At 44.9% G+C, this 22,725-nt stretch overlaps 1 protein-coding gene across 1 annotated transcript in view; it reads right to left on the bottom strand.

The window, feature by feature from the left end:
* Positions 1-22,725, bottom strand: part of LOC115635096 (arf-GAP with SH3 domain, ANK repeat and PH domain-containing protein 2-like) — a 103,432-nt gene that overhangs the window by 21,444 nt on the left and 59,263 nt on the right. Inside the window, exon 17 of the mRNA XM_030533380.1 lies at positions 19,463-19,649. Coding sequence (XP_030389240.1) covers positions 19,463-19,649 — 187 coding nt within the window. The remainder of the gene's footprint in view (positions 1-19,462; positions 19,650-22,725) is intronic.

The raw sequence follows: 22,725 nt of genomic DNA, 5'->3' as shown, positions 1-22,725 counted from the left end.
CTTCAGACATTTTGCCTGACATAGTCTACATGTTCATTTAGAAGCTTCACTACCATTGGTTTTCCAGTTTTGGAAGAATACCTGTTTAGTTTATAGCTCTTGAACCTGCCATTTAGCCAGGCAGGTTTACTTCCTGTCTTTCTGCTTCCCTTTCCAATTGAGGGTACATATGTTCTTGGGACTGCTAGGGTTGCTTAAACAGTCTCCATGCTGAATTCAAGAGTTTTAATTTCCTCATTTCTTAATTTTATGGTTTTTTACTTGTTTCCTCCTTTTCTTGAAGTTTAGTGTCACCGTGCTCATTACTGAAATCTTTCCTCCTCCTGGCAGCCTGCACCTAAGGGTATGTCCACACTGCAGTGAGACACCTGCAGCTGGCCTGTGCCAGCAGACTTGGGCTCGCAGGGTTGGTTAATTGCAGTATAGACTTCTGGGTTCAGGCAGCAGCCCAAGTCTGGGACCCTCCCACCTCGCAGGGTCCCAGTGCCTGGACTCCAGGCCAAGCGTGAACATTTACACTGCAAATGACCAGCCCCTTAGCTCGAGCAAAGTGAGCCCGAGTAAACTGACACAGGCCAGCAGCGGGTTTTTAATTGCGGAGTAGACACACCCATAGTGGCTCAGCTATTTTTACTTCTTGATTTAACTCCTGTGTAAGGGCCTTTCTACACTAAAAGCTTAAGCTGACCTTATCATAACCTTAGTCCCAGATCTGGACCTTAGCGTCCAAAATATGGGGGTTAGCATGAAAACCTCCAAGCTTAGTTACCAGCTTGGACCTGGTACTTGCTGCCACCACCCAAAAAATTAGAGTGTTTTGGGGCACTCTGGTCCCCCTGAAAAACCTTCCCTGGGGACCCCAAGACCCAAATCCCTTGAGTCTCACAACAAAGGGAAATAATCCTTTTTCCCTTCCCCCCTCCAGGTGCTCCTGGAGAGATACCCAGACACAAGCTCTGTGAAACTACACAGAGTGACTCCCCCTCTCTGTTCCCAATCCTGGAAACAAAAGAACTTTCCTATTCCCCCAGAGGGAATGCAAAATCAGGCTAGCCAATTCAACACACACAGATCTCCCCTGATTTCTTCCTCCCACCAATTCCCTGGTGAGTACAGACTCAATTTCCCTGAAGTAAAGAAAAACTCCAACAGGTCTTAAAAGAAAGCTTTATATAAAAAAGAAAGAAAAATTACAAATGGTCTCTCTGTATTAAGGTGACACAATACAGGGCAATTGCTTAAAAAAATATTGAATAAACAGCCTTATTCAAAAAGAATACAAATCAAAGCACTCCAGCACTTATATTCATGCAAATACCAAAGAAAAGAAACCATATAACTTACTATCTGATCTCTTTGTCCTTACACTTAGAAACAGAAGATTAGAAAACAGAACTACTTCTCCAAAGCTCAGAGAAAGCAGGCAGACAGAAAACAAAGACCTCAGACACAAACTTCCCTCCACCCAAAGTTGAAAAAATCCGGTTTCCTGATTGGTCCTCTGGTCAGGTGCTTTAGGTGAAAGAGACATTAACCCTTAGCTATCTGTTTATGACACGCCCCCCAAATTGCAGACAGTGGGGAAGCTCACTGGCGGCGATTTCCTTCTAGAACTTGAAAATAAACAGATTAATACAACACATGCACCTTTACATATACTACTAAGTATATAACTAACAGACTTTCACATTTTAAGAACACTTTTTAACTACTGGATTCTGGGAAACTCTCACGGGAGAGAGCATCAGCAACTTTGTTAGAAGCTCCTGTGATGTGTTGAATTTCAAAATCAAAATCTTGGAGAGCTAAACTCCAACGAAGAAGTTTCTTGTTGTTTTCCTTGGCAGTATGAAGCCACTTTAGTGCAGCATGGTCAGTTTGTAGTTTGAACCGCCGTCCCCAAACATATGGGCGTAGCTTTTCCAGGGCGTACACAATGGCATAGCATTCCTTTTCACTGATTGACCAGTGACTTTCCCTCTCAGACAGTTTCTTGCTGAGAAACACGACAGGATGGAAGTTGTGATCTGCTGCTTCCTGCATGAGCACTGCTCCTATACCATGCTCAGATGCATCCGTGGTTACTAGGAATGGTTTGTCAAAATCCGGGGCCCTGAGTACAGGGTCAGACATGAACGTTGCCTTAAGTTGGGTAAAGGCCTTTTGACACTCATCAGTCCACTTAACTGCATTTGGCTGGGTCTTTTTGGTCAGGTCGGTCAATGGGGCAGCGATTTGGCTGTAGTGTGATACAAATCGCCTGTAGTATCCGGCCAAGCCTAAGAAGGATTGGACCTGTTTCTTTGACCTTGGGACAGGCCACTTTTGGATAGCATCCACTTTGGCCTGTAGGGGGTTTATGGTTCCTTGACCCACCTGGGGCCCCAGGTAAGTCACTCTGTTTTGGCCTATTTGACACTTTTTGGCCTTAACAGTTAGTCCTGCCTGCCTGATGCGCTCAAAGACCTTTTCCAGGTGGAGTAGGTGTTCGGGCCAGGAGTCTGAAAAAATGGCCACATCATCGAGGTAGGCAACTGCAAATTCTCCCAGTCCAGCTAGTAGACCATCTACCAGCCTCTGGAAGGTGGCGGGTGCATTTCGAAGGCCGAAAGGAAGGACATTGAATTCATACACCCCCGCATGGGTGACGAATGCTGACCTGTCCTTGGCAGGTTCATCTAGCGGTACTTGCCAGTACCCCTTGGTTAAGTCTATTGTAGAGATGAACTGGGCACGTCCCAACTTCTCCAATAGCTCATCAGTGCGTGGCATTGGATAGTTGTCCGGACGAGTTACCGCATTTAGATTACGGTAGTCCACGCAAAAGCGTATTTCCCCATCTGGTTTGGGTACCAGAACCACTGGAGATGCCCATGCACTGGTAGATGGGCGGATTATACCCATCTGTAGCATGTTCTGGATCTCCCGTTCTATAGCAGCTTGGGCATGAGGAGACACCCGGTAGGGTGGGGTTCTGATTGGGTGAGCATTACCTGTATCAATGGAGTGGTATGCCCGTTCAGTCCGTCCTGGGGTGGCTGAGAACAATGGGGCGAAGCTAGTGCACAGCTCCTTGATTTGTCGCCGCTGCAGACGTTCCAGGGTGGTTGAGAGGTTCACCTCTTCCACGCCACCGTCTTTTTTCCCGTCGTAGTAGACACCGTCAGGCCACTCAGCATCATCTCCCTGGATTGTAAACTGACAAACCTGTAAGTCTCTGGAATAAAAAGGCTTGAGAGAATTAACATGGTACACTTTAGGCTTTAGTGAGGAATTGGGAAATGCTATGAGGTAGTTTACAGTTCCCAGGCGCTCTTGGACCGTGAATGGCCCTTCCCATGATGCTTCCATCTTATGGACCTGTTGCGCCTTCAAGACCATAACCTGGTCTCCTACCTTGAAGGAACGTTCTCTGGCATGTCTGTCTTACCAGGCCTTTTGCTCTTCCTGAGCATTCTTTAGGTTCTCTCTTGCAAGGGCTAAAGAGTGTCGGAGGGTGCTTTGTAGGTTGCTTACAAAGTCCAGAATGTTAGTTCCTGGAGAAGGCGTAAACCCCTCCCATTGCTGCTTCACCAACTGTAATGGCCCCTTAACCTCGTGACCATACACAAGTTCAAACGGTGAAAACCCTAAACTGGGATGTGGTACAGCCCTGTAGGCAAACAGCAACTGCTGCAACACTAGGTCCCAATTATTGGAGAATTCGTTGATGAATTTTCGTATCATGGCCCCCAAAGTTCCATTGAACCTTTCCACCAGGCCATTGGTTTGATGGTGGTACGGGGTGGCAACCAAGTGATTCACCCCATGAGTTTCCCACAGTTTTTCCATGGTCCCTGCCAGGAAATTAGACCCTGAATCTGTAAGGATGTCGGAGGGCCAACCTACCCTGGCAAAGATGTCTGTTAAGGCCAGGCACACAGTGTTAGCCCTGGTGTTGCCTAGAGCTACTGCTTCTGGCCATCGGGTAGCAAAGTCCACTAAAGTCAGTACGTACTGTTTTCCTCTGAGCGTCTTTTTTGGGAAAGGGCCCAGAATATCCACAGCTACTCGCTGAAATGGGACCTCAATTATGGGGAGTGGCTGGAGAGGGGCCTTGACCTGGTCTTGAGGCTTACCCACTCTTTGGCATACCTCACAAGACCGGACATACTTGGCAACATCCTTGCCCATCCCCTCCCAGTGGAAGGACTTCCCCAACCGGTCCTTGGTTCTGTTCACCCCAGCATGGCCACTGGGATGATCATGGGCTAAGCTTAAGAGCTTCCCCCGGTACTTAGTTGGAACCACCAACTGTTTTTGCGGCTGCCATTCTTCCTGGTGTCCACCAGAAAGAATTTCCTTGTATAAAAGTCCTTGGTCTATAACAAACCGGGATCGATTAGAAGAGCTGAGAGGCGGTGGGGTGCTCCGTGCCGCCGCCCAAGCTTTCTGAAGGCTGTCATCTTCTTCCTGCTCAGTCTGGAACTGTTCCCTTGAGGCTGGGGTCACCAGTTCTTCCTCAGACTGTGGACTTGGGCTTGGTCCCTCTGGAAGCGATGTAAGTGATGGGGTTTTTTCCGTTGCTGGTGAACCGCTCTCCGCTGGTGCACCTGAGGGTATTTCAGGCTCTGGCTGAGCCTTTTGGGTATGGCTGTCTGTTGTTTCTGCCAGTTCTGGCTCGCTGGCGCCCTCTGGCGTTGAGTTTGAAGATGTGGTTGCACTTGCTGGTGCTGGTTGCTGTTCCAGTTCCGGGCCTGGGACTGGAGATGCTGTGGCTGTTTCAGTGGTAGGCATGGAATCCGGGTCCACTACCTCTGTCTGGGTCTCTGGTAACACAGACGGGGCGTCTGTGGACGGCTCAGGAACAGGAATGGGTCTGGAAGCTTGCCTGGTTTGGCTACGTGTAACCATTCCCACTCTCTTGGCCCGCCTCACCTGATTGGCCAAGTCTTCCCCCAGTAGCATGGGGATAGGATAATTGTCATAGACTGCAAAAGTCCACATTCCTGACCAGCCTTTGTACTGGACAGGCAGTTGAGCTGTAGGCAAGTCTACAGCTTGTGACATGAAGGGGTAAATTGTAACTTTGGCCTTTGGGTTGATGAATTTGGGGTCTACGAAGGATTGGTGGATAGCTGACACTTGTGCCCCCGTGTCTCTCCACGCAGTAACCTTCTTTCCGCCCACTCTCAAATTTTCCCTTCGCTCCAAGGGTATTTGAGAGGCATCCGGGCCTGGGGATCTTTGGTGTGATGGTGGTGTAATGAATTGCACTCGCATGGTGTTTTTGGGACAGTTGGCCTTGATATGTCCCAGTTCATTACACTTAAAGCATCTTCCATCTGATGGGTCACTGGGCCGAGGTGAGTTACTGGAGACGGATGAGGTGGAAGGGTAGGGTGTCTGTGGCTTTACTTGGGTGGTATGTGGGGTCTTTGGCTGTCCTCGGTTGTAGGGTTTATGGTCTGTGTGCCCCCTGGGGTAATCGTTCCCCTTGACAGTAGCTTTCTTGCTTTCTGCCAGTTCCATCCATTTGGCTTCAATCTCCCCCGCCTCAGCGAGATCTTTGGGTTTTCCATCTTGTATGTACCGTGTGATGTCTTCAGGAACACCATCCAAGAACTGCTCCATTTGTATGAGGAGGTTCAGTTCTTCCAAGGTTTGAATGTTGTTTCCTGTTATCCAGGCCTCATAGTTTTTTGCAATGTAGTAGGCGTGTTTGGGAAATGACACCTCTGGTTTCCACTTTTGGGTTCTGAAGCGCCGACGGGCATGATCTGGGGTTATCCCCATCCTGTATCTGGCCTTGGTTTGAAAAAGTTTATAGTCATTCATTTGCTGCTTAGGCATTTCAGCTGCCACCTCTGCTAAAGGTCCACTGAGTTGTGGCCTTAATTCTACCATGTACTGGTCTTCGGGGATGCTGTACCCAAGACAGGCTCTTTCAAAATTTTCCAAGAAGGCCTCGGTGTCATCCCCTGCCTTGTAGGTGGGAAATTTCCTGTGCTGTGGAGCAATAGTTGGCGCCAGGTTGTTAGGGTTGGCTGGCACATGCAGCCCAGCTTTTGCCAACTCCAGTTCATGTTTTCTCTGTTTTTCCTTCTCTTCATTCTCTTTTTGTTGTTTTTCCATTTCTTTTTGTTGTTTTTCCATTTCTCGGCGGTGGTCCACCTCTTTGGCTGCCTGTTCTCTTTGGTAGGCTGCCTCTCTTTCTCTCTCTCTTATTTCCATCTCTGTTTGTTTTATTTCCAGTTGTCGCCTGTGTTCAGCTTCTCTGAATTGGTCTTCGGCCTCAATTTTTGCCTTGGTAGACATGGTTCCTGTTTTCTTGTGTTGGGGTGCCCTCCGGTGTTTCTCTTCTGAACTGCAGGCTCTCTGTTGCCTCCTGAAGTCTGCCTAGCAACAGTGCCTTTAGCTAATCTTCAATGTTAAGTAAACCTGAAAAACCACTTTATTTGCATGTATATAGTGCTGGTATGACTCTCAATGGGAGTGCTATTGTGTGACAAAAGACTGTTAATAGTCTGGTAATGGCTTCTTGCTTAACATGCAAGCCACAAACTGCCAGAGAGAGCAGAAAAAAAATTCTCTCTGGTTCCCTTTTAAAACCAAACTGTTTCTCTCTGCTAAAAAGCCCTTAGCAGAGAAAAGAAAAATATAATATTCCTACTGGCTTCTGGATTCTGTCTATCCAACCACTGCACACCATATCATAACCTTAGTCCCAGATCTGGACCTTAGCGTCCAAAATATGGCGGTTAGCATGAAAACCTCCAAGCTTAGTTACCAGCTTGGACCTGGTACTTGCTGCCACCACCCAAAAAATTAGAGTGTTTTGGGGCACTCTGGTCCCCCTGAAAAACCTTCCCTGGGGACCCCAAGACCCAAATCCCTTGAGTCTCACAACAAAGGGAAATAATCCTTTTTCCCTTCCCCCCTCCAGGTGCTCCTGGAGAGATACCCAGACACAAGCTCTGTGAAACTACACAGAGTGACTCCCCCTCTCTGTTCCCAATCCTGGAAACAAAAGTACTTTCCTATTCCCCCCAGAGGGAATGCAAAATCAGGCTAGCCAATTCAACACACACAGATCTCCCCTGATTTCTTCCTCCCACCAATTCCCTGGTGAGTACAGACTCAATTTCCCTGAAGTAAAGAAAAACTCCAACAGGTCTTAAAAGAAAGCTTTATATAAAAAAGAAAGAAAAATTACAAATGGTCTCTCTGTATTAAGGTGACACAATACAGGGCAATTGCTTAAAAGAATATTGAATAAACAGCCTTATTCAAAAAGAATACAAATCAAAGCACTCCAGCACTTATATTCATGCAAATACCAAAGAAAAGAAACCATATAAATTACTATCTGATCTCTTTGTCCTTACACTTAGAAACAGAAGATTAGAAAACAGAACTACTTCTCCAACGCTCAGAGAAAGCAGGCAGACAGAAAACAAAGACCTCAGACACAAACTTCCCTCCACCCAAAGTTGAAAAAATCCGGTTTCCTGATTGGTCCTCTGGTCAGGTGCTTTAGGTGAAAGAGACATTAACCCTTAGCTATCTGTTTATGACAGACCTATATTAGGTCGACTTACAGCCACCGCAGAAATTAGTCCACACTACCTCCTTGGGTCAGTGGTGTGCATCCTCATCCGCATCCTCATCAGGAGCACCAACCTAAGAGGAAATGTGGGCATGTGGAAAAGCCTGGTCTCATTTCTGCTGGCGGCTCCCTGCCGGAAGCCCAGCTGCCCCACAGGCTCCCGGCCTCCCTGCGGGCGGCCCCCTCTCAGCTCCCCATTACTCATCAGGAGTATGGGGCAAACCGCCTGGGGCTTCTCGCCTCCCTGTTCCCTGCCGGGAGTGGGGTCCAGCTGCCCAGGCTTTTTGCCCTAGCTCCCAGCTGGGAGCGGGGTCCAGGCACCCAGCTCTTCAAGGGAGCAGGGAGCAATTGGATTCCAGCTGCCTGGCTTTCTTGTCAATTTCTCAGCTAAGAGCGCTGAGAGCCATTGTAAGTAAGGCAGTGTCTACACAAACATCAACATAAGCCCTGCACCTCTCATGGAAGTAGAGTTATTATTTCAGTGTAGTAAGACACTTAAGTCGGTGGGACAAGGCTGTCGGGTAGACACTCACATAATTAGGTTGACGTAAGACAGCTAGCTGTGCAGTGCAGACCAGGCCTTACTTAGGAAGTAGAGTGTCTTGTGTGCTCTAGAGCTAGCTGTTCCAAGAAGCAACCAATGTGCTGTTTGCCCCGTTGAAGTCACTCATTTCATCATTTTGTTAGGCTGAGTTCCTTCTCTCATTTCTCTCTACAGGGATGTTTCCTGAGGTAACCATACTATTTATAGAGCAGTAGCAGTGACTCCTGACTTAAAGTTGTGTTCTATTATTTCACTTGAAGCACGTATTATCTTTCAGACTTTGGTCTGAAAACCTAATGTATCTGTCCCAATTGTTCAGCCCATAATCTGAGTAATGTGTGAACTTTCTGAGGATTTCAATAAATCTGTTACTTTCTGAGTTTTAATCAGTTAAAAATTGGCCTTAAAAAGTTCTAACTCAAAAAGATTGAGTTTTATGATTGTTCAAGCCTCCCTAGCTTAAAAACTATGGCATACAGAAATGCACGTAGGGAGAGTGTGGCATCTCTCTTCGGATGTGACTAGTTTGCAAGTTAACAAAAAGAAGAGAATGTATTAGTGTTATTTACCATAATTAAATCTGTATGCACTGTGCTTAGCTTATGGAAAGCATGATTTAAATTGGCCACCTCTGTTCTCTGATGCAGTGTGGGGAGGTCTTTCTGAAAAGTGTGAGAAAGGATTACATTACTGCCTTTTGTCAGACGACCCCAGGAACCTTCCCTGTGTCTGAAATTGGGGCTACCATGGTGTATGGGGAGTGGGCAGTGCTTGTCCAGGGGCATTGGTGTTGGGCTAGAGAAGATCACGGACAAAGGAATGGATGCTTCGCTGAGATCAGGATCTCGCTGAAACTGAGATACCAAGACAGCTGGACAGTGTTACAAAGATCAAGATCTTCGACACAGTAGCAGCTGCTTTGACCATGACCTGAATGCAGGGTGGGCTGATATAAATCAAGGTGATTTAAATCACCAAGTGGGAAAACCTCAATTTAAATCATCCATTTTAATCAACTTTTCCATTTGTATTTATTATTTTCTAAAGAAAGGTGCATTCTCATTGGCTAATATGACTATTAAAACATGTTATTTACAACTAAATAGAGCTTTTACACTAGATTTGGTACACCTTTTTGCTGCTTTGGAGGGTACATTATAACTATATACACTTATTTAATCATTATATAGCTTAATTTCACATTCTTATTAACTGTACATTTCAGTACATTAGAAAACGGTGAATGATATGTTGCTTATTTACTAGATAATTAACCTCATGACTTATATCAAGCTACATTAGGTAACAGGAACTTAATTAAACACACTATATATAATTTATTTTTATTAAACAAAACAACCTTAAGTATTTTGGATACATAACTTCTCTGACCAAAATGGGTTTCACATTTACCATAAACAATTTATTACAGAAACAAAGGGATTCACTGTAGTCAATGAATGAAACTGATTATTTCAGGTCAGCCTGGAAAAAATTTCAAATATACCTGAAAGTGACTGGAGCTTAAGTCCCTACTCACCTAAGTCTCCTGAAAATGAGACAACAGTCTCCTAAGAGACTTAGGCTGTCCTCCTCTTGTTTTTATTCATAGATTGGAAGAGAAACAAGTTTTCCTGCTTTTTCAACTCCCAACTGATTTCCTAACTTGGAATGAATTAGTCTCAGTGAAGAAAATACTCTTTCTGTCCCTGCAGAAGATGCTACTGCTGTCTACAGCTGGTTTAGCATTTCAACAAACTCTAGTTCCAGGTGCTTAGCTCATGACTGCCACCAGTTCAGTGGTATGACTTTCTTTAAAACATCATCAGCAAACACGTCCTGTGTGAATGGTTCACCTCCAGCCCTGAAATTCATTGTGGTTGACATGATTAAGGGATGATTATAAAATGCCTGTATCATAGCAGCATCTTCTTCTGCAGTTAGACGTCTACCCTGGTACTTTGGGTTGAGGATATTAGCAAGAAAGTGAGGTGAAGTAAGTGCTTGATCTATCTGTTTCTTTACTGCCTACACGTCTGTCTTTAATGTCTCCTGAAGTTCTTTCCAAATGTTAAGAGCATCAGCAACGGAACAGCAATCTTTCTGTGGTTTGTCCAAGGCCACGGAAACTGGTTCCAGTATATCCAGCATATCTTTTATGTTTCTCTTTAGTCCAATGGTGGCTACTTTGGCTGTGATACTTTCATCTGTTTTGTCATGATTTTCTTCACAAATTGTCATCAGACTAGGCCAGCTCTTAATAAATAGCTCTGTGATGGGATGTATAAACCCCACACTGGGACTGAGATGGTTAAAGAGCAGCTCTGGGCCCAGGTGACCCCATCCAGCCGCACCTATAGAGCATGCGCCAGCTGGAGGTGGAGCTTGAAAGGGAGCCAGACAGCTCAGAAGGGGCCTGATAGGGTGGGGAGAGAGCACCTGGAGAAAGGTGCTGCGGAACCCTGTCCCTGGGAGACAGAGCCTGTCTGCTGCGCTCATAGGGGCTGCCGGTCAGTTACTCTCCTTTTCTTTACTGCTTTGTGTCACTCTGTGAGACTTGGGCTGGAGCCAGGGATGTAGGAAGTGGCCCAGGGATGCAGTCTTAAGGCACTCCTGGGTGCTGGACTTTGTTGCTTCTTAGAGGATCCTCTGCCAGAGCCCAGTGGAGTAGGAAGGTCTGGACTCTCTTACCAATCACCTTTGTTACAGAGAGCACAAAGCCCCTCACTTCCAAACTCCCCCTTGAGGAAGCCAAGGGAGGGTAAAGAGTGAAAATTCAGTGGTTGGGACTGGAGACCTGGAGGAGTCCACAGATGGATGAATTCCTACCCCAGTCATGAAGGCATGAGACCCAGTATCTTTCTTGGAACTCTGTTACCCCAGAGAGAGATAAAGCTAACTGGTGACCTGACCAGCAAAAGACAGACTGTCATGGAGCAACGTGCCCAGGTGAAACATTGGAGGTGAAGTGAGTAGAGACACAGTGCCCTAACCATTAGATGACTCCACCAGTGAGCACCACCCATTACAAGCTCAAAACAGTCAACCACTAAATTCCATTGTATATCTTGGGAAAGAATTAGTTTGGTTGTCCCCCAGGGGTCTGTACTGGGACCGGTGCCATTCAACATGTTCATACATGATCTGGAAAAAGGGGTAAACAGTGAGGTGGCAAAATTTGCAGATGATACAAAACTACTCAAGATAGTTAAGTCCAAAGCAGACTGTGAAGAGCTACACATGGATCTCACAAAACTGGGTGACTGGGCAACAAAAAGGCAGATTAAATTCAATGTTGATAAATGCAAAGTAATGCACATTGGAAAACACAATCCCAACAATACATACAAAATGATGGGGTCTAAATTAGCTGTTACCACTCAAGAAAGAGATCTTGGAGTCATTGTGGATAGTTCTCTGAAAACATCCCCTCAATGTGCAGCGGCAGTTAAAAAAGTGAACAGAATCATTAAGAAAGGGATAGATAATAAAACAGAAAATATTATATTGTCTCTATATAAATCCATGGTATGTCCACATCTTGAATACTGCATGCAGGTGTGGTCACCCCATCTCAAAAAAGACATATTGGAATTGGAAAAGGTTCAGAAAAGGACAACAAAAATGATTAGGAGTATGGAACAGCTTCCATATGAGGAGAGATTAATAAGATTGGGACTTATCATTTTGTTAAAGAGACGACTAAGGGGGGATATGATAGAGGTCTATAAAATCATGACTGGTGTGGAGAAAGTAAATAAGGAAGTATTATTTACTCCTTCTCATAACATAAGAACTAGGGGTCACCAAATGAAATTAATAGGCAGCAGGTTTAAAATGAACAAAACAAAATGAACAGAAGGAAGTATTTCTTCACACAACGCACAGACAACCTGTGGAACTCCTTGCCATAGGATGTTGTGAAGGCTAAGACTATAACAGGGTTCAAAAAAGAACTAGATAAATTCATGGAGGATAGGTACATCAACGGCTAATAACCAGGATGGGCAGGAATTGTGTTTCTAGCCACTGTTTGCCAGAAGCTGGGAATGGGTGACGGGATGGATCACTTGATGATTACCTGTTCTCTTCATTCCCTCTGAACCACCTGGCACTGGTTATTGTGAGAAGAAAAGATAATGGGCTAGATGGACCTTTGGCCTAACCAAGTATGGCCATTCTTATGTTCTGCTTTCTTTAGTGAAGCTGAAGCAAAGTGGTTGCTAAAGAAGTATTTTGAAATGTCAACAACATTTTCCTTTTTCCTGCAGTTATACTTAAGTTGGTGGCTACAAGATGCATCAAATTAGCACTGCATCTATATGCCGTAAGTTTCAAATTCCCTTTTGAAACACTCGGAGGAGAGGAAGGTGATCAGGAACATTCAACATGGATTCACCAAGGGCAAGTCATGCCTGACCAACCTGATTGCCTTCTATGATGAGATAACTGGCTCTGTGGATATAGGGAAAGTGGTGGACGTGATATACCTTGAATTTAGCAAAGCTTTTGATACGGTGTCCCATAGTGTTCTTGTCAGCAAGTTAAAGAAGTATGGATTGGATGAATGGACTATAAGGTGGACAGAAAGTGGACTAGATCATTAGGCTCAAGGGGTAGTGACCAAAAAGCTCGATGTTTAGTTGGCAGCCGGTATCAAGCAGAGTGCCCCAGGAGTCAGTCCTGGGGCTGGTTTTGTTCAACATCTTCATTAATGATCTGGATGATGGGATAGATTGCACATTCAGCAAGTTCGCAGATGACACTAAGCTGGGGGAAGAGATAGATATGCTGGAGAGTAGTGATAGGGTCCAGAGTACATAGACAAATTGGAGGATTGGGCCAAAAGAAATCTGACGAGGTTCAACAAGGACAAGTGCAGAGTCCTGCACTTAGGACGGAAGAATCCCATGCAGTACTACAGGCTGGGAACCGACTAGCTAAGTGGCAGTTCTGCAGAAAAGGACCTGGGGATTACAATGGATGAGAAGCTGGATGTGAGTCAGCAGTGTGCCCTTTTTGCCAAGAACGCTAATGGCACATTGGGCTGCATTAGTAGGAGCGTTGCCAGCAGGTTGAGGGAAGTGATTATTTCCCTTTATTCGGCACTGGTGAGATCACATCTGGAGTATTGCATCCAGTTTTGGGCCCCTCACTACAGAAAGGATGTGGACAAATTTGAGAGAGTTCAGCAGAGGACAACAAAAATGATTAGGGGGTTGGGGCACATGACTTATGAGGAGAGGCTGAGGGAACTGGGCTTGTTTAGTCTGCAGAAGAGAAGAGTGAGAAGAGTCTATTTGACAGCAGCCTTCAACTGCCTGAAGAGGGGTTCCATAGAGGATGGAACTCAGCTGTTCTCAGTTGTGGCAGATGACAGAACAAGGAGAAATAGTCTCAAGCTGCAGTGGGGGAGGTCTAGGTCAGATATTAGGAAAAGCTTTTTCACTAGGAGGGTGGTAAAGCACTAGAATGGGTTACTTAGGGAGGTGGTGGAATCTCCATCCTTAGAGGTTTTTAAGGCCCGGCTTGACAAAGCCCTGGCTGGGATGATTTAGTTGGGATTGGTCCTGCTTTGAGCAGGGGGTTGGACTAGATGACCTCCTCAGGTCTCTTCCAACCCTAATTTTCTATGATTCTATGTTTCATTATGTTCTTTTAGATTTCTTCTCATTTTAGCTATTGTGATGCTGAGCCAGTGAGAGTTAAGCAACCAGATGATTGGTTGAAGTAAAAGCAACCTTTAAGGACATCTTAGAAGAATATTGAAATGTTAAATAGGGCCATTCTGTATAGATAGTTAGCAAAGCCATGTTAAATAGAATCATAGAAATGGAAGGGACCTCAAGAGGTCATCTAGTTCAGTCCTCTGCACTCATGGCAGGACTAAGTATTATCTAGACCACCCCTGATAGGTGTTTGTCTAACCTGTTCTTAAAAATCTCCCTAGGCAATTTTTTCCAGTGCTTAACCACCCTGACAGGAAGTTTTTCCTAATGTCCAAGCTAAACCTCCCTTGCTACAATTTAAGCCCATTGCTTCTTGTCCTGTCCTCAGAAGTTAAGAAGAATAATTTTTCTTCCTTCTCCTTGCAACAACCCTTTACATACTTGAAAAAAACTGTTATCATGGCCCCTCTCAGTCTTCTCTTTTCCAGACTAAACAAACCCAATTTTTTCAATCTTCCTTCATAAGTCATGTTTTCTAGACCTTTAATAATTTTTGCTGCTCTTCTCTGGACTCCCTCCAATTTGTCCAAATTCTTCCTGAAATGTGGCACCCAGAACTGGACACAATACTCCAGTTGAGGCCTAATCAGTGCGGAGTAGAGTGGAAGAATTACTTCTTGTGTCTTGCTTACAACACTCTTGCTAATACATCCCAGAAGGATGTTTGCTTTTTTTGCAACGGCATTACACTGTTGACTCATATTAAGCTTGTGGTCCACTATGACCCCCAGATCCCTTTCCACAGTATAGAAGACTAGAGGTCCTCTATATTAACTATAGACTAGAAGTCTTGAAATGTAGGCCTGTATTGTTAGAGAACCAGAAGTAGATACTAATTCTATTTGTCTGTGTTTACCGATATCTTATCAGAAGTTCAACACTGTGATCTAATTAGCTTGTAGATGCTAAACATTGGTTCCTGTCTGTAATGTTTCATTACTATATTCTATTGATTCAGCAATCAAAAGGGGGTATTAATAATTAGATGAAACTTGTGGTTTAATAATATAATTGTCTTTATTTCTCTTTGAAGTTTGTAGTAAACTACCTATGAACTGTTTGAATGGTTAATTGCCTTATGCTAATCAATTAAATTAGTTATTGCTAATATATGCCTAGGAAATAGAGAATTACTTCAAAGCAACAATGTACATTACCTATTCTTTGCCTAAGGAATGCCTCCTATGACCACTTGCTGCCCACAGTATTCTTGCCGGCAAGTTAATGAAGTGTGAGCTGAATGAATGGACTATAAGATGGATAATGCTGCTCGCTTCTTGTTTACAATGTCACCTGAAAGTGAGAACAGACGTTCGCATGGCATTGTTATAACCTGCTATAATATGAAATAGGTGGCAGAATGCGGGTAAAACAGAGCGTAAGACATACTATTCTGCCCCAAGGAGTTCAGTCAAAATTTCATTAACACATTATTTTTTTAATGAGCATCATCAGCATGGAAGCATGTCCTCTGGAATGGTGGCTGAAGCATGAAGGGGCACACGAATGTTTAGCATATCTGGCACGTAAATACCTTGCAATGCTGGCTACAAAAGTACCACGCAAACTGCTTTTCTCACTTTCAGGTGACATTGTAAAGAAGAAGCTGGCAGCATTATCTCCTGTAAATAAACACACTTGTTTGTCTTAGCGATTGGCTGAATAAGAAATAGGACTGAGTGGACTTGTAGGCTCTCAAGTTTTATATTGTTTTGGTTTTGAGTGCAGTTATGTAAAATAAGTTACACTTTCACAATAAAGAGATTGCATTATGGTACTTGTATGAGGTGAATTGAAAAATACTATTTCTTTTGTTTCTCATTTTTACTGTGCAAATATTTGTAAAATATTGTACACTTTGTATTCTGTGTAGTAATTCAGATCAATATATTTTGAAATGTAGAAAAACATCCAAATATAGTTAATACATATTCAATTGGTATAAAACTTTGTTTAATCGCAATTAATGTTTTTAATCGTGATTAATTTTTTTCAGTTAATCACGTGAGTTAACTGTGATTAATCTATATTCCTAGTAGAAATCTTTCTGAAATTAATTTTAAAAGATATAGTACAATAGGCAGTGCATATGCAGAGTTTGTTCAAATCTTCCATAAGAATTGCGGAGCTAACCCAGAATAGACATGGAGACCTCAGTCTTGCAACTTGAACTTCCCCTGACCAAGTTTAAGCAGAACTGAGATGGTAAGAATCAGGCTCGAAAATTCCTTTATAGCTGAAGTGCAGCTGATAAGCCTCTTAGAGAGACACAACCTTATTGTCTGATGCCACACAAGCACGTATTACTGGATCGTTGTGTACATTGCTCATCAAGACTCAGATTAACGAATTTCCCATCAATGTTTTTGCACACTGTTCGATTTCCTTCTCATATACTGTATCCAGCATCCTTCCTGCAATGTCTGCTCTGCCAGGTGCAGCACAGCCTGGTTGTAATGACTGAATCATGTCAATGCAATGTTTGTTCTGAACAAGACAAAAGGAAAAATGTATTGCATAAATGAACTGAGCAACCATTTCGTCTATAGAGCTTTGCTGGAATGTGCTGGTCCTGATCACAAATGGAGCCATGCTTTTACTGGAGGATGAAGAAAGTCTTTTTTTGTTTTTTTGACACTGGTAATTTACTGTCTGACACATGTTTAGTTGTAGCACTGCCGATGGTACCAGCCGATGACTCTAAAGTTGTAGACATTATAAATGATGGACATTTATAACCTCTTCTGTCTAAACTGGACCCTGAAACAAAAGGGTCAAAAAGTCACTCACTCACTATTACTCAGTGCACTGTTGTTTTTTTTAAAATGGGATTGTAAATGAAAGATTCCTCCTACTGAAGCTGTTTGTGCCACAGTTGCAGGGCCGGCGCTTCCACTTAGGCGGCCTAGGCAATCGCCTAGGGCGCCAGGATTATTGGTGGGCAGCATTTTGCTGGAGGGGGCGACAGGCGGCTCCGGTGGAGCTGCCGCAGTTGTGCTTGCGGACGGTCAGCTCCTCCCGCGGCTCCGGTGGACCTCCCGCAGGCACCACTGCGGCAGCTCCACCGGAGCCACGGGACCAGGGCACGGGGCGGCGAAATTGCCGTGCGCCTAGGGCGCTAAAATCCCTAGCGCCAGTCCTGCACAGTTGAAATGATATAATTTATTTGAAATCCATTTTCATAGAGAAAATTAATAAATCATAAGAATTACCTAATTTTTTTGAACCTTTACCTCTAGTACCATATCAAACAGCTTGGGGAAAAAATGTAATACCAAAATTCATAAATGCCTAATAAAACTTTACTTTTAAACAGGTAAACTTCACCTAGGATGCTTAATTATACTGAGCAATAAAAGATCACTTCAGAAGTCCAGCAGTAACAGTAAAAATGTAATTGATAAATACTCCCACAACAAACTAACTTACCAATTATATTCCAAACACAAATATATTGAAATTCATAAGCAATTAATCCACTCAAAACACAAATGTATGACAATAATCTAAGCAAGCATCTACTAGCATAGTAAACCATGGCAGGCAGTCTAAGAATGGTACAAAAATAAGTTTACTAACCAGCTGATACAGGTTGGCCAGACAAGTCCATATCAATTTCAAAGTCATTGCCTTCTGAGTGCCCCTTTCTTAATGTTGTTTCCTTTTGACAACCAGGCCTTGCATTTCCTTGTTGCACTGTTTACATTTGACTCCTGTTTCCTTTTTACCCAGAGGTAAAGGAATTTCTTGAAAATATTCCCAGATAGGTATTTTTTAATGAGCTGAAGCCATGGCAGTTTTTTCCCCTCCAGTTTCCAGGTGTTGAAATCAACCCAAGAGGCTGCACTCAGATGAATATTGTCCCTTAGTAAGTTTCCATGGTGGGTGGAGTCGTAAATCTTCATAATCTGAGAACTGAGCCCAACAGAACTCAGGGAGGGAAAAACTATAAAACAGGAGTATGAGACCCCCCCCAGGTGGGTTCAGTGGATGATCTTGGTGAGATATATGATGGTGTCTCCTGGAGTCACAGGCTGGGTCTCAGCACCTGGGATGACTTTTTCTGTCTCTTAAACCCAGTAGCAGAGCCCCAGGTCCACCACAAGATCAGGCCCTTACCACAGCACATGACCTACTGTGCCATATTCATAAAGCTTGACCTCCAAAATTCGATGTTTATCCCCTATTTTTTTCTTGATATAGAAAAGCAGTGGCTCATGGAATCAGCATATTTTTTTTTATTTTTAAGAAGAGATTATAATAAGTTTAGGCCTTAACATATTTTGTATTAAATTCAGATTTCTTTGGAAAAGAAAAAATATTATAATTTAAACAACAAAATAAAAAAATTCAATTTTAAATTTAAAAAGTCTGATTTTTTTGTAAACTACTGTTTTTTATCCACCCTGGCAGGACACCCGCCATACTGCTGAGCCGATTCAGGGGTAGAGTATGAACCAGTAGAACAGCTTGTCGAAGAGCTTTTTGGTGAATACCAGGATCTTGATGAAAGTGCTGAGAGCGAGCTCTGAGCCTGCTGGGTGCTCTGACAAAGGGCCTGCCCATCTTGAAAGGCATCGTCACTGGGTTGGAGACACTATCCAAGTCTCCAGAGACCAGGGAAATCATACTTCAAAACACTATACTGGGGATCAGTTAAAATTGATCTACAGAAAATCTAAAGATGACGGAAATGCAAAGTGAAGCCATCAAACAGAACTTTCCATCTGCTCAGCCCATCCACACTAGCACAACCACACACCCCAGAGAATCAACCCCAACCCTAGCTCTGCCTCTGCTTTCCAAAGCTCTCACGACCTCAAAGCCAGCAGCCCTCTGCTCTTACCACCCCTTCTGCACATTTTTGGAGCCAGACTCTCAGGAGGAGACGGGCGGGCGTGCCAAGGGATGCTATCTGCAGTGCAATCTTACCTGAAACAAAGCACAGTGCTTTCATGCACTAATAGTACAGCCAGTGTGGCCAACTCTCCCAAATCTATCACTGTCACAGGATTCTAGACCCTGCTGGAGCCAGTCTCACAATGATAGGAGAAGCTGCAGCCTTAACACATTTTAGCCGGCCCAGAGGAAATCCCCCTCTGAATGGCTGCTTCCCACTTCCCCACCTCCTGGGGAGAACAGCCAATCATAGCTGCTGCAGGAGGCAGGAAAGGAAGAAAAACAGATGGCAAAGAAATTGCACATCTACCAAGAGCCTGTGATTCCTGACAGGCCCAGATGGGGGCACTGCCTGTGAAAAGCCAACACAGGTGCCAAAAGCAACAGGAGCAAGAAGAAAGAGCTGAAACCTCTGACCTAAGGTAAGAAAAACTGGGGCAGTGTAGCAGCAGCCACTGGAGACAGAGAACCCAGACCCCTTTTTGACCCTGCCCCCTACCAGAGGGGTGGGGCCCCTTACCCTACGCCTGTGTGTCAGCCCCTTATCGCAGGCCTGGTGCCTCAGCATGGTGCCCCATGCCTGTCCCCCCCCACCCTGGTCAGTGACATGGTCCCACTGCCCCAGTTTGCACTGCCCCTGCCTGGGCTGCTCCTTTCCATCTACACTGTCTCTTGGGGCACCCAGCACAGGGGCATCCTCACCTGCACAGGCTCCAGAACAAGGTCACTTAAATCCACCTTTTCGGCATAGGCCTGGAGCAATACAAATAAGTCCTTCCACCTGATGGCTTCCTGTAGCTCCTGGCGCTGGGCAGCTGGGTTCCTAGAGCTCCTCTTGGCGTATTTCCTCTCGACATATTTGGAGATGATGAAATCTTTCCGAAGGGCCCTGGGGTGGTGCCAGCATGGGAAGAGAGTTAGAATTCACATGGGAATGCACAGGCTGTGTGCTCCTGATCCCGATCACTCCTGCTCCACTCTGGGCAGGGCAGGCATAGGCTCGAGGCTACCACAAGATGGGCAATCATCAGAGAGGCAGTGATTCCCCTCCTTGCCTGCTGCTGGTTCCTTCTTACCTCTGCCCCTCCTTTCCTCTTGCCTGACCCCCACCCTCCTGCACCGCTCCCCAGATCATGATCCAGAAGCACTGCCAACTCTCGAGATATTTGGTGCTGTCTTAAACTGCAGCTGCTGCAGTCAAGTGATTATGTGAGAATCGCGGTTTCTATCCTTCAAAAGTCAGTTTCTGGCCACCGGAAGCAATGTCCCACATGTAAGCGAAAGGCCCACAAATCAGAAGGCAAAGGACATCATCATGATTGATATGGAGAAAGTAAATAAGGAAGTGTTATTTACTCCTCATAATACAAGAACCCAATGAAATTAACAGGGAGCAGGTTTAAAACAAACAAAAGGAAGTATTTCTTCACACAACACAGAGTCAGTTGTGGAACTCTTTGCCAGAGGATGTTGTGAAGGCCAAGACTATAACAGGGTTCAAAAAAAGAACTAGATAAGTTCATGGAGGGTAGGTCCATCAATGGCTATTAGCCAGGATGGGCAGGGATGGTGTCCCTAGCCTCTGTTTGCCAGAAGCTGGGGACGGGTGACAGGGGATGGATCACTTGGTGATTACCTGTTCTGTTCATTCCCTCTGGGGCACCTGGCATTGGCCACTGTCAGAAGCTAGGATACTTGGCTTGATGGACCTTTAGTCCGACCCAGTATGGCCGCTCTTATGATCTTATCAAATGTTATCATCTCATGATATCTGGGCTTGACACATGATTTTGATGTGTCGAGTTAGCAATGCCGCCCTGCCTTGGAGGCACTCTGTAGATTTCTCCATATGGATTGCAATGCGCTACACTAAGGCATGGTGCTGTGAGGTGAAGAATGAGCAGGGTAGGAGTTTAGGGAGGAGCAGAGCACCGGCATGGTGCACAAGAGCACATCAACCCCTGCTGCTGCCCTCTGAACAGGACAGCTTCAAGGGCTTTCACCAGTGGCAAGCACTGCAGGTCACAAAATGCTGGAAGCTAGTGATGAAGACACCCGCTGGCCCTTCCAGCCTATCCTGGCCAGGGCAGGATTGTTCCTAAGGGCTTGTTTTCTAGCATTTTGTCCTATCTAGTTTTAAATATCCAAATCATGGGATTCCTGCCCTGTCCCCTGGGAGGTGCTTGCATCACCTCATATAGTTCAGGGGGCACTTTCTGAGATGCAGCATCTCTTTTCTCTCTCTGTTTCCTCCCATTTCCTCAGGTTCTAGCCTCACAGATCACACGTAGACCACCCCACGCCTAGTTGTGTGTGCCTCCCAGACAGTCTTGCTTTAGCCACATCCTGCAGATTGAGTTCTCTATTCTTTCCTTATAAAGCAGAGTCTCTCACTTCATGGCTGGTTCCATTGCTCTCAGGCCATTGTCTATATCTTTCTGACAGGGCAATGCCCGGAGCTGGATGCAGTGTTTAGAGATTCATAGATGTTAAGGTCAGAGGGCCCATTAGCATCACCTAGTCTGACCTCCTGCAAACACAGACCAGAGAACCCACCCAGGAATTCCCAGATTCAGCCCAGAACTTGTGGTTGAGCTAGAGCAGAGCTTAGAAGTAGACCACCAGCCTTGACTTTAATGTCCAGGGAATCTCGAGAGGTGCCAGTGCAGCCGCCTCCCCCGTCTGTGATTGACACTATGACACTCTACACTCCAGGGGAGCACCCTGTAACCCCCATATTTGTCATCTGTATATAATGGTGATATTGCATATAAAGCAGGCCATGTAAGATATCACGAGAAAGGTTATGATCTGCTGAAACCCACTGTTCCATCTAAATATGTGTATCATTAATGCATATGAAGTTATGAGAATTGTGTTGCATGGTTGTCACTTAAATATGCTGTGGGTTTGGGAAGCGCCCAGATACTAGCTCCCCAAAGACAATAATCAGGGGGATAACCAACACCTAGGCAGGTGTCAAACAGACATTGTCCAGCAAGGGAGCTACAATACAATGACTCACTTGCACAAAGCCACACCAGGGGAATTGCTCAACCTTGCCTGGTGACTCAGCAATGCCCACCAGACATGCCTGGACTTGTGTTCGCCAAGCACATGGGACTAAGGGTATAAAACAGAACACAGTGGCCCCATGCTCGGTCTTTTCTCTTCCCCTAACCTATGCTGCAAGCAACAAGGATGCTCAGAAGATAGAAGATTTCAATAGAGGAGTCTGACCCAGGTTTAAGGGACAAACCTGTATATTGAGAACTGTAAGATTCAGTGGGGGTGAGAACATTGCTTGATCTAAATACTGTCTAGTGTGATAAGAGTTAAGGTTGAGACTGAGTGTTTATATTTTATTTTCTTTTGGTAACCACTCTGAGTTTTTGCCTATCACTTATAATCACTTACAATCTATCTTTCATAGTCAATACATTTGTTTAACTGTTTATCTTTACCAGTGAGTTTGCCTGAAGTGTTTGGTAAATGTGCTCGGGTTTACAAAGGCTGGTGTATGTCCACTTTCCATTGATGAAGTGGTGAACCAATTAATAAATTTGCATTACTCAAGAAAGGGTCTTGAGCAGTGCAAGACGGTATATTCCTGAGGTACTAGGCTGGGAGTTGAGGGAATCTGGCTGGTACCTTTCTCTGTGTGATTCGTGAGTGGCTCTGGGGGCATTCATGCAATCTAGCTGGGTATGGGGCTCCACATGCAGTTGTGCTGAGTGATAACAGCACCTGGAGGGGTTTGCTGTTTGTCACCAGTAAGGCATTGTGAGAGACAACCCAGATTAGTCAGTTAAGGGGGCACTGCAGTCCCACAGTTCTAGGTTGCATCCCGGGGATCCTGTCACAGACACTTTTATCCAGGCAGCCCAGATCCCCTTAGGGCACCTCAGTGCGCTGGAAGCACAGTGGAATTTGCTGACTACTCTCCAGCAGCTGTTTCTGTTCCC

The sequence above is a fragment of the Gopherus evgoodei genome, chromosome 14 (genome assembly GCF_007399415.2).
Source record: "Gopherus evgoodei ecotype Sinaloan lineage chromosome 14, rGopEvg1_v1.p, whole genome shotgun sequence".
NCBI lineage: Eukaryota > Metazoa > Chordata > Testudines > Testudinidae > Gopherus > Gopherus evgoodei.
The sequence above is the reverse complement of the archived record's forward strand: the minus strand, read 5'-3'. Positions and strand labels throughout refer to the sequence as shown.